The sequence below is a fragment of the Adiantum capillus-veneris genome, chromosome 22 (genome assembly GCF_014529385.1).
Source record: "Adiantum capillus-veneris isolate H3 chromosome 22, ASM1452938v2, whole genome shotgun sequence".
In the NCBI taxonomy this organism is placed as follows: Eukaryota; Viridiplantae; Streptophyta; class Polypodiopsida; order Polypodiales; family Pteridaceae; genus Adiantum; species Adiantum capillus-veneris.
The window spans coordinates 34,541,592-34,554,066 of record NC_140952.1 but is presented as its reverse complement, the minus strand read 5'-3'; the positions used below and the strand labels follow the sequence as shown (position 1 = coordinate 34,554,066).

Here is a 12,475-nt window from a genome sequence, read left to right as displayed (position 1 = left end):
AGACATTACTATGTAAATTTAGCCTTGAGGATTGCAAACCTATTGCTAATCCAACAGTAACAGGAATGAAATTAAGTCTTCATGATGTTAGTGATCTTGTCGATGTCACTCTTTGGATGCCTTGTTTATGTATGCAATATGATGCCAAATATTCAGTTTGCAGTCTCACAGGTTAGCAAATTTATGCATAGCCCAAGGTCTAAGCGTTGGTAAGCTGTTAAGAGTATCTTTTACTATTTGAGTGGCACTTTACATCTTGGGTAGTTTTATCCCAAGGGGTGATCATTGCCACTAGATTTGCATGCTTTTTCCGACTCGGATTGGGCTGGTTGTTATGACACGCGAGTGTTCACAAGTGGTTTTTGTTTCATGCTCTGCAGTTCATGCATATCATGGTTGAGCAAGAAGCAACCTACTGTGGCCACTTCTAGTTGTGAAGTTGAGTATAGAGTAGTCTTCACACCTACGACTGAGTGTGTATGGCTCAGATGCCAGCTTAATATGACTGATTTGGGTGTTGGATAGGACACTGCCAACATCACCTACACCGATAGCCATAGCACATTGACAGCTGCAACGAACCCATTTTTCATGCTCGCACAAAGCACATTGAGGTGCATTATCACTATGTCAGAGAGAGTCTCTCAAAGGGAGATATGAGCTTGGCTTATGTACTGATACATGACAACATTGCAGATCTATTTCACAAAGGCATTGCCTTGTGAGAAGTTCGAAGCTTTTCGCAAATCTTTGGGCTTGCTTCCCTTCGTGGATTGATCATGTCCTCAAGAAATGGCACTTCCCTATACACTATGTGCCAGCTCTCGTGCATTGCATCACTCCCAGGGGGATTTGTTACCATATGTGTGGTAGTGATGTGTGTGAACACAATTAGAACCTCTGGTGCATTTTTCCCCCACTAGGAGGTTTTCCCCCCCCCTGCATTGTATGTACGTCCATCATTCTAGGGCTAACTTATCTTTCCATTGTGCACTAAGCAATACAATCTCCATTGTGTGCCTTGAGATTCTTCATCTTCGCCAACCTGTATATGCATCCCTATAACACTAAATCCAACAATGGCACCATATATAGGAACTTATGGGAACTTACACATATGTACACACACATAAAGTTGGAATTGGTGACGCTACAACAAGGAGTAGTTGATAGAATAAGTGACACACCACTTCACACACACACACACACTATCGACTGCGAGTATATGGCCAGAACATATGACACACCCTCAAGAAGTAGCCGTTGGAACCAGTGACACATCATTTGCAAATGTATCTGTGCACTTTCACATACATAGTCGGCATGTTGGTAGTGTGCATCCATCCACAAAAAGACCCCCCGAGCTGCACGGGTTGCCATTTCCTATAGCCTTGCTATGTTGAATCATCTCTCCCCCCCCCCCCCCCCCCCCCACATACACACACACACACACACAAACACAATATTGAGCAATACTAAGATCTCTCTCTCTCTCTCTCTCTCTCTCTCTCTCTCTATATATATATATATATATATATATATATATATATATATATATATATATATATATATGAACCCTAGCGAACACTTCTCTCTCCATCGTTGGCCTCCCCCAAGTGCGAGGGGGCCGCCCTGTGGGGGGAGTGTTAGGTCTCAGCTACGCTCCCTGCAAGTGTAAGCCCGCAGCAGGCACCCACACTCCAGCTCTTCCTGGTTCTCACCTCACGACTGAGCTCAGTCGACTTGGCCATGCCTTGCATCTGACGACAACTCTTCTCGCTTGGCTCTACCTCGTTCTTCGCCACACCTTGCATTTGACCCCAGCTCACCTGGCCACGTAGTGCTGCTTTACTTGCATCCATTTTAGATTTTCTTATTAGTAACTTACACACTCAACCATCTTAGCAAGGGGCTCACACGCTGCAACTGACTCTTTAACACTTCAGGAGACATGACAAGCACAGAGAAGTCTATAATCCGAAAGACCCCCGGGAGGACACAACCGAGATTTGCGGCTATCCTGGCTGCTCCAAGCAAACGTGACCGCATCGGGCGCCTCCAAGCGGCCTCAATCGGGTCATGGAAGAGAATCACGACCTCAAAGCTCGCATTAGCAAGCTCGAGGCATGATTCGACTCCATGATTGGGCTTGTCATCGACAAGGTAAAAGAAGTTGAGGCTGAAGTTACCGAAGTTCGCACGGTCACACTTGCCAAAGTGGAGACCTGTGTGAAAACGGAGCTCCAAGAACAACACCTCCAAGAAGACAATGCCCTCAAGGTCCACATTGGAGGGTTACCCCAAGCCTGGGACAAGTGCGAAGAAGACTTCTCCGAACGCATCAACTTCGTCAACGAAACTCTTAAGCCAGTTCACATCAACTACAATGCAGTAGAAGGCATCACCAACGAGCTCAACACTAAGCACACACCGAGTGGACATGTTATCCTCGAGTTTGGGAACAAGGAGGGACGACTTCGGCTACTCCAACAATCACTCCTCTTAAAAGACAATCGGTTTTGGATTGCCAAAGAACTTACTCCAACTCAAATCAAACGCAAAGGTGAGGAGCTCAAGAAAGTGCGAGCGGCACGAGCCCAAGGCAAGTGGGCGATATACCGTGGAGGGAAGGCCATCATACAGGAGTTTCGCTCTCCTAAGCCCCCCATCACACCGCCAAACACCACCCTCTAGCCTCTTAGTTTCCCCTATCTTTTATGAAATTTTATTTTTAATTTTGTATTGCATCCTAAGGTTGTCCTTTTCAAACAATTCGACCCCATCCCAGCCCTATTGCCCCTCGAGTCACTCAATGCCAATGTAACAACCAATACCCTCTTGTTTATGAGAGGAGCCACCCTTTGTATGCATGTTTTTTGGTCACGTGGGTCATATGTGACGTTCCGAGGAGGACGATAAATTCATCTCTCTCTCTCTCTCTCTCTCTCTCTCTCTCTCTCTCTCTCTCTCTGAGGTCATGGCTCCAATTATACAATATCTTAAGGTGGCTTGGGCCAGTATGCATTGAACTAGAGTTAGAGACCCACCAACTGTAGAAAATTCCGCGCCAATATGCATTAATGGAAAGTTAATGCAATAAGCCAGGCTAGCGGGCGGCTCTTTGCAGTTACCAAAGTGGTGGGACAGGTAGAGAAGAACCATGCAAGGAACTCTTTTACGTAAGAGCTTTTACTTTGTTGGAAATGGCAACACATGGCAAGGAAGTCCGCTTGCCATTATATGTTAAGTTTACATTTGAGTACATAAGTTTGTCCATCCACTTGGTATGAGGCCACTTCCATGGACTTTAACCTAAAGCACAATGTCCCCTCTATTGAGTGCTAAGGGAGACATTTTTGCATGCACTTTGGGAATGCAAGGAGGTCCATCCCTATATGGACTAGAGCTCTACAACTACTCTTAGAATGTGGACTGGTGGGCGTCTTCTACTGAAGAGAATCTTGGATTGAATCCAACCTTATGTACGAGTTGGCATTCTTTTATGGGTCTTATGCTGATTGCCATTTGGAAAGATAGAAGCTCCAAAATCCACACATGTGCTACTACTACTTGAGAGAGGAGGATTAACATGTTGAAAGAGTTTTTTTTAAAAGAGGAAAATACCAAACTAGAAAAAAATAAGAAAAGATACAAGGACCCCCAAGGAAGGATAACAATTATCCTATCTAGGATGAAAAATGTGGACTAAGTATAGAGGGCAAAAGGAGAAGCCTACAACATATGATATACCCAATACAAGTAATCGTGGATCATAAAAAGTCTACAAGAGATGGTATACCCAATACAAGTAATCACGGAGACTCCTACAACATATGATAAACCCAATACAAGTAATCATGGATCATAGAAAGTCTAGAAGGTTCATAACAAGCAAGGATGACACCCCTCCACTTCTACTATCTTATGGATTTCTAAATATCTATGACATCCAATTGAGTAGCATCTTTCACATGAGTTTTGATTTTCTCCATGACATGCAAGAAGCCGATTTTGAGCTGAATAGCATTTGTAGTGTGGGCCCTACCAAAGCAAGCCTTATTTCAAGCCAGACATCCCATTGATAAGAACCCCTAAGGGGATATTCATATACTTATCAGAAGTGCCGTCCAAGAAATCTGGGACATATTAGCTCCACAAGCTTTTTGAAGTTCCCGTTTGAAATGCAGGTTGTGGGGGCAATTGACAAGCATATGAAGTATGGAATCCTCATGCATCTTACATCTGCACCATAGACCACTTGAGATACCAATCTTTCTGGCTTTTCCCTCTTTGTTTAATATAAAAAGGGTAGCTCACAAGCATTTGAATATGTAAGTCCATTGATGGGCATTCCATGAAATCCCCCATTTGGAGTTGAGCTTTGCAAACTAGAGCAGTGGCACATGTGGCTTTTTCCTCTGTGGATTTGTAAATGTCCCTACACACTTTGGCAAGAGAAAACATCTTTCCTTTGAAACACCTAAGAAGGTTTGGTTTCATGGATTCCTTTTTTACTAGTATAAAGTTAGCACAACCTTCAGAAATCTGATACTGCTACAGGAGCTCAATCTTGGTGAGCCATCTTCCATCTTTGAAAACATCCTTCCATAATCTGATACCAACTTGTAATAGCTATCTTCCCTTCTTGATAAAGAGCTTTGGTTGTCTTGAAGGTGGAAGCCAAACTAAATAGAACCCTATAGACAAAAGCTCATACAGAAGAGTAATTTTTCGGGGGGAGACCATTCACTTTTTGTGATGAACCTACCTGCAAACAAGATCAGAGCCTTTTGGCAAAACACTAGCATTAGAAATGAGATTTTCAGCTAGGGTTAAACCCTTCCATGCTCTGTAGTCATTTAGGTGGAACATGTGCATATTTCTCCTAATAAGCAGAGCCCAATAAATCTTCAGAGGTAGCTGAGTAGGTTCTACACATTTCAAAAATAAAATGTGAACTAGAATCTAGAGAGATCCCTCACTGCAGTCTACTCATGCATGCGGAGTGCGGAGCAAGTCTTCATTTTCTTTAAGCGAACCGGAAGTGGAAAGTACACAGTGGAAGTCGTCCACGTGGTTGTAAGCACCATGGTTTTGTGGCCCACGTGGTTGATGAATACCCTGTAATAAGCGCCATGGTTTTGTGCCCATAGGACGGTTGAGGTTATGCAGCTAAAGCCGTAGGGAGGTGCAAACCTCTCTCTCTCTCTCTCTCTCTCTCTCTCTCTCTCTCTCTCTCTCTCTATACAAGGCACTTGCCAATTGCCTGTCGTTTGTAACATTTTGTATGCATGCAATAGGTGCTGGCGATAGAGCGCAAACATGAGTAGGGAATTGCAGAGCGCAGGCAGTAGGGAATTGCAGGCGAGAGAAGATGGAGAGGGCCGGCAGGGTGGAGATTAGGAGGAGAGCGTAGAAGGAAGGTGGGAGAGCGTTGTGCAGGTTAGGGGGCACGTAATGGTGTGGGAGGGGAATCTTATGAGAATTTGATTTTTTAAAAAGTCTTGCCAGTATGCCAAGCATACTCATGAACCGTCACACTAAATGCAAAAAGCCTCATCTTAAATACGTTAATAAAGGCTTCTTTGAACAAAGGTCAGGTCTGGACTCTGGATTCTGGACTCCAAAAGTGTCCTGTGATGTCAAAAGCAAAAATGTGGTTCAATTATAAAATGCCATCTGGCACTGGCAAGCAAAGCTTGACGGGAAGAGTTTGGGCGAGGCAATGGCGCACGGCGGGTATGGCAAACGCAGAGTTGCGGGGAGGCCCCCTCTCTCTGCCCACGCAGGAAATAGCAGTAGAAGCCTCGGTGTTCGCCATCACAAAGATAGCGATAAGAAGGCCAAGATTGTATCTATCAAGAACCAGATCCGTTCTGTTGAACGGCTTCTCAGAAAGGTAAGTCTTTCCTTTTTCTCTGCGCTTCTATGTACTGCATTATGCATGCAGTACTGATTGGTCTCCACTGAATGAGTTTCTCAGGTTAGTTAACAGCTTGCTTTTTCTGCAGTAGCTATTAGTCCAGTTCGGCATCTTATTTATCATGAGATAGTGCAGTAATGATCTAGGGCTGAAACATTTCTGTTCTATTACCGTCAAAGAGCATTACAATTTTTGGACTCTTGCCTTTTCATGCTCACAGATGGAAAAATGCGTATTACATTTTGCTTGGAAGACCTGGTTTCCTACGCACATCTGCTAAGGCCTTGTGAAGTCTTTTAGGGGTCGAATAATTTCTTAAACTGTTTAAAATTACTTTTCAGCCTTGAAACCCATCAATTCAACATCCTCAGATCGTGTGGCTGTGCTCTGCAAGAAAATGTGCAAGCGAAGCATCCTTTGGGAGGTACTCTTGGTTACTTATACAAAGATCTTTTATCCAAAGATGCTCTCCAATCCTTGAAATTGATCGATCCAACATCCTTGGATCATAAAGATATGTCCCATGCAAGAACATGCAGACCCTATCCCTCCAGAAGGGGAAGCATCTTGTCTACCATGCACGCTGATAGATTTGTTCATGTATCATGCAGACCTTTAGAGGCCTCGTGTCCTTTGGGACTATTGCTCACGCACCTTATTGTATGAAGACCTCATGGAAAGTGAGTCCTGAGTGCTCGCTTCATCACATAGCAATAAATGACATGCACCCATATTTAGTCCTGTTGGCCTGCAAGTAACCTACCATCCCTCATTGATAAACAAATCGGTTGTCCTTTGCCACGTCCGATGCCAGGTAGTAGGAATCGATGCATTGTGGATAATTCTTTCACCTTCTATGAGGCCTCCCCCAAGGCTCATATCTTAAGGCCCTAGGCTGGTTGCTTTTCCACGGCTAAAAAGCCCCAAAATAATGTGTTATTAAAAGTTTGCGCTTCAAAAACATCCTTTGTAACAGACTTGGACACTCCAAGTCAAGAATCTACCGCGACAGCACCAAATAACCACTTCAAAACAGTTCATAGTACACAATTTAATTCGACACTGACCCGGCGGAGTTCCGTGCCTAGAGATATTGGCCCCAAAGACTGGCGCCCCTTTTGGTATTTCTTTTTATATTAATCTGAGTTCAAAGTACAAGAGTGCGGGCAGGCGCTCACACTCAGACTCTGCGTCCAGATGCTCTGAGTTGTGAGAGGCCTGCTCACTTATTTAAAGTTACAAGGGTTGCCAAAAGCAGAGCCCCAAAAGCTGAAAATCAAAAGCTCAAAAGTTTGGCAAATAAAGCAAAAGTTCTTCCTCTCTCTTTCTTTTAATAAATAAAGCAGAGAGGCTTTCTCTTTCTCTCTCTTGCTAAAATAAAGCAAAGAGGGTTCTCTCTCTCTCTCTCTCTCTCTCTCTCTCTCTCTCTCTCTCTCTCTCTCTCTCTCTCTCTATCTCAGCAATTTGCGTAGAAAAAGCATCGCCAAAAAGCTACCCAGCTTTTCGTAAATCACGCTGATGTCCATCAAATCAGGGTTAGGGTTAGGATTAGGGTAGTCATCTAGCAGAATACTGTCAGCTCTCAGTATCCTTGAAGCTCAAAGAGACATTAGTGACTCTAGTCTTCAAAAATCGAGGCATTTGTTGACAAAGGAGCGGAGTAACTCCCCTCTTGTGCATCCCACTGCACCAGATCTCTGGCCAAGCTGAATTCTGGGTTCCATTTGGAATAGACAATGCTAAATCAAAAGCTTCAAGATAAAGATTCACATTTCGAGGAATATTTGCTAGGTCTTCCTCCTCCATTCGTCTCGCATCCATTGCGAAGTAGATCTTGAATTTAACCAAGAACTGTCAGTTCGCTTTACCTTCTTTCTTTCTTTCTGTGCCAATTTCTGTTCTGGAACGAGTATCTGCTCGTTTTGTCCAATTCGGGTTGCACATCTGGCTTTCTATCATCGGGCACATCGCCTTCAAAAGGCTTTAAGAGACTCACATAAAAAAACATTGTGAATTCTCCAAGTATTCTGGCAGCTTCAGTCCAAAGGAGATATCATTTATCTTTTCGGAAAATCTGGAAAGGTCCAAACTATCTCATACTAAGCTTTCAAAGAAGCCGTTGCTTTCCCTTTTTTTTTCTTTCTCGAGAGTGCCTTCCCATAATGTAAGAGCACCCAATTATTCTTCTTCAATTTCAAATTGCGACAATTACGATCTGCTGCCTTTTTTTGTCTTTTCCCGAAATTTCTGCAAAGCCTTCCGGACCAAGTCCCTCGTGAACTGGTCGGCTTCAAAGAAAAATCTTATCTTTCGTGCTAAGGAAGGGTGAAAACTTCGGAGCAAATTCAAGAATCTCAAATGGCACCTTCCCCATCAAAGAGTTAAACGTGTTTCTGTAGGCATATTCCACCAAAGGTAAAAACCTTTCCCAGGTAGTCTTTTGATCCAATAAAGAAGACTTCAACAAATCTGGTACCACTGAATTAGCAATCTCTGATTGCCCGTCAGTTTGCAGGTGGAACGATGAGGAGAACTGCAACCGTGCCTCCCAAATAGCCGTCCGAAACAAACTCATGAACCTGGGGTGCCTGTCGGAGACAATCGTCTCAGGCATGCCATGTAATCTGAAGACCTGGGTAATAAATAGTCGTGCCCACGCTGTGTTCTCGGGAGATAAAATCCATTGCAATACCTTCCCAGGGGCGGGTGAGTATGGGTAAAAGGTTGTAACAATCCCTGTGCTTTGTGCCTGTCAAAACTTGACATTCTGGCTTACCAAGCAACTATGCACAAACTCTTCCACATCCTTCTTGAGTCTCGGCCAAAAGAAGTATCTCTCTACCCCTTTCAAGGTGGTAGCAATGCCGCGGTGACCCGTAAAAGGCGGACAGTGGCATTCAGTCATAACCTTTTCCCTCAACGGCTGTGTAACGCACAGCATGGTTTTCCGCATCAAGTAGCCATCCCGAATGGAATAGTCCGCTACCATCTCCCCTTTCTGTATTCAACAGAATACATCTGCAAAATCTGTATTTGTGGCGTACTGACCGACCAATACCTCGAAGTTTCTATGATATATCCCGGAAATAGCCAGAACCAACGGCTTTCGGGACAAAGTATTTGCCACCAATTTCTTCTGTCCCTGCACATGGACAATCCGGAAGTAAACTATGACAAGATGTTTGCCCACCGCATCTGCTTTTCCGATAGTTGCTTCCATGACAAGAAGTAGCATAAACTCCCATCATTTGTGAAAAACCGTAAAATCGACTCTGAGTAGGTAATGTCGCCACTGAATAAGAGCATGGATAGCTGCCAAAAGCTCTTTCTCACATATCTGTACTGTCAATTTCGGCCTTGTAAACAATCGGCTCTCATAGGCAATGACATTGGCCTTCGTGCATTAAGACCGTATCCAGACTACGACCACAAGTATCACAACATACTTCAAACGACTTCTGCAAATCCGGCAAAGTCAAAAATTGGTCCTGTAGTCAAATTATTTTTCAATTCCTGAAAGGCTGTCACTTTTGTGGGTCCCCACGAGAAAGGGACTCCTTTTTGTGTCAAGGTATGCAAAAGGGAAGCAACCTCTGCAAACTTTTGAATGAACCGCCTGTAGTACGAACACAATCCCAAGAAGCTGCTAACTTCATGGACATTCTTCAAATCGGGCCAATCACGGATAGTCTCTATCTTGGCCGGATCCATTTGCACTCTTGCTGCTGAGATAATGTGTCCCAAAAAGTGTATCTCTGGTAGGAAAATATCACTTTTCTTCGCATTAATCACTAACTTGTGATCTCGTAATACGTGAAAGACCTGAAGCAGATGATCTCTATGTTTTGCCTCATTCTTGGAGAAAACAATGATATCGTCAAAGAAAGTGCCAACAAATAGAGTGTACTCTTGAAAAATCCTGTCCATCATCCAGTTAAATATCGCAAGAGCATTGGTTAAGCCAAAAGGCATCACCAAAAACTCAAATAACCTAGAAGTCGTCCAAAAGGCTAGCTTGTAGACGTCTCCCAGCGCGATTCGGATCTGATGATATCCACTCTTCAAATCAATCCTGTTAAAGCATGATGATCCCTGTAATCTGTCGAGTATATCATCGATCAGAAATCTGTTCTTGATGGTGATTTTGTTGAGAGCTCAATAATCGATGCACATTCTCCAAGATATGTCTTTCTTCAAAACCAACAACATTGGAGAGCAATACGGTGAAGTACTAGGCTAGACAAGACCCTTTTCCAAGAGGTCTTTCACTTGGTTCATAATCTCATTGTATAGGGCTCGGCTCACACGATAAGGTGGCCGGTTCGGTGGTGTGCTTCCAGGAATCAGATCAATGGTATGATCTTCAGGACGAGATCTTCAGGACGAGCGGGTGGTAACTCGCCTGGCAGGCCCTCAGAAAAGCAATCGGCATGAGTGTGGAGAAAATCTTAGCGTCCTTTTGTTTAGGTCAAAACATATTCGACCTTCATTCATCGTTCAGTTCCCTCCCAAAAAAATGAGCAAAGAAACTGAAGTTCATCAAGTACAATCTCTGAGCCCTTCATTTGTCAAAGTTGCTTTCTTGGCCCGGTAGTCAACCACGGCGTTGTTCTTGTGGTACCAAGGGATTTTGAGTAGAACGTCACAACCCTCCAAGGCAAATACGTAAAACTCCTCGTGCCCTAAATACCCCTGTCATTGCAAACGAAGTTTGCCAATGCTCGGTGTAATGGCAATATCCTGTTCGGGTGCCACTCGAACTACCTCCGCCTGTGGCCTCAGCCTATCGGGCGTAATTCCCAAATCGAGCCGCCAATTCCAAGTGAAGAGAAGTTGGCCTTGGCTCCTGCTTCCTGATCTTTTACTCTGCCCCAAAAGCGGCAAAGTTTGTACTTTCATTCATAATATTTGGTTTGGGTCTCACGCAATGTGGTACCAGTTCTGCTTTTTATCTGCCTTTTTCTTCCACGTTCCTCAGCTGCTCTCGAACTCTCAGGCCTTTCGTCGTCCTTGTCGTTCTGTTCTTTCTGTGCCTTTTTAGGGCACTTCGCGGAGATATGTCCAGTTTTCCCGCATCCAAAACACTTCCCCTCCTTGATGAAGCGAGCTCTCTCCTGAGGAGTAAGCTTGGGTCGTGCATCTTTCTTTTCTGGGTTGCTCTTTCTCTTTATACTTTCATTTGTTGAAGTCTGTTTGGCTCTTTGTGTCATGATCTCATTGGTGGGGTAGGTCAAACTGCCAGAATGAATGGCAAAACCCCGTTTCGCATGACTCATCAACTCCCGAATAGAAGCTGACTTCTATTCCAAGCAGTGATCTCAGATCTCTGTAGGAAGACCCAAGGTAAACCGCTCAATCTATTCTTTGAACGAGATCTTCTTGAATGAAGAGGCGGGTAGAAAAGAGCTCCAGAATCTCTCGCAATAAGCGTCCACTGTATCCTTCTTGGTCATCCGAAGATGGTTCCAAGCAGCTCGTATATCGCGTTCATACTCTTGAGTCGGCCAAGAAGAAATAAAAAGCTCCTCAAATTTCAGCCATTTAACTGGCGCAGTCTTGTTTAAAAGAAGTGTAGACCACCAAGTTCGAGCATTCCCCTTAAGTAAGAGGCGGCTCTCCGAATCCTAGAGTGCTATTAGTAGCGTCCTCCCGCGAAAGCAATGTCAAACTGCTATATAAAAGACAAAGACTTCGAAGCATCTCTATATCCCGAAAACGTGTCAAATTTAATTGACTTTCCACCTTCCTTAAACTCTTGGACTTTCTTGCTTTTGTCTTCCAAAAAGTCATACTGGTTTGCTTTATAAAAATTCTTCTTGTTTGCATAAAAGTTGCCGTCGTCAAAAGTCTGAATTGTCTGTAGACGAGTCCTCTGTAGAACTGTTGCTCACTGGGCGAGATTTAGACTTCGAAGCGTTGTTTCTTGCCCTTTTCGAAGTGTTGTTTCTTGCTTCGCTTTTTGCCTTTTTGGTCTTCTTCGCTCGAGTCAGATGAGCTAGAAGAACTGTCAGAAGAAGAAGAAGAAAAAGAATTGGGTACTTCTTCAAATCGAACTTTGCCTTATCAAATGTCGACGGACGACCCAAATATCCCGGGAAGTCAGTGCCTTTCTTCTGCTTTTTGCCGTGCTTTTTAGCTTTGTTCTGCTATCACGTGACACATCCAACCCTATGTGTCTGTGGACAAGCTACAACATGACCATGGTTCAGTTCCTTCAAGTCAGTCTAGAATAGGAAGTGATATGGCACTTTTGTGAGTGTTCGCAGACCGTGCATGTCCAGACACTTAGTGTAGATGCATATCCTCCGGTTGCACACAACATGATCATAAGCATTCCCATCAGAATTCATTAGAATTCTTCAGAGGAATTTTCCAGTGCATTTAGCCTATTTTCCCTATTTTTGACATTTTTTACTTATTATTTTTGAGTGACTTTTGTTGGAAAGTAGGTAGGGCAAATTGAGTAAGTTTGTATATAAGCAAACCTAGGCTAGCACTAATTGGCAGAAGAGGCAACATGAGCACGTTGCTCAACAGGCAACTTCTCAGCAA

The 12,475-nt window shown here is 43.8% G+C and overlaps 1 protein-coding gene across 1 annotated transcript in view; it reads left to right on the top strand.

The window, feature by feature from the left end:
* Window positions 1-5,678: 5,678 nt before the first annotated feature.
* Window positions 5,679-12,475, top strand: part of LOC147429149 (uncharacterized) — a 46,944-nt gene continuing 40,147 nt past the window's right edge. The window contains exon 1 of the mRNA XM_086495520.1: window positions 5,679-5,899. Within this exon, the coding sequence (XP_086351646.1) occupies window positions 5,726-5,899 (174 nt within the window). The 5' untranslated portion in view covers window positions 5,679-5,725. The remainder of the gene's footprint in view (window positions 5,900-12,475) is intronic.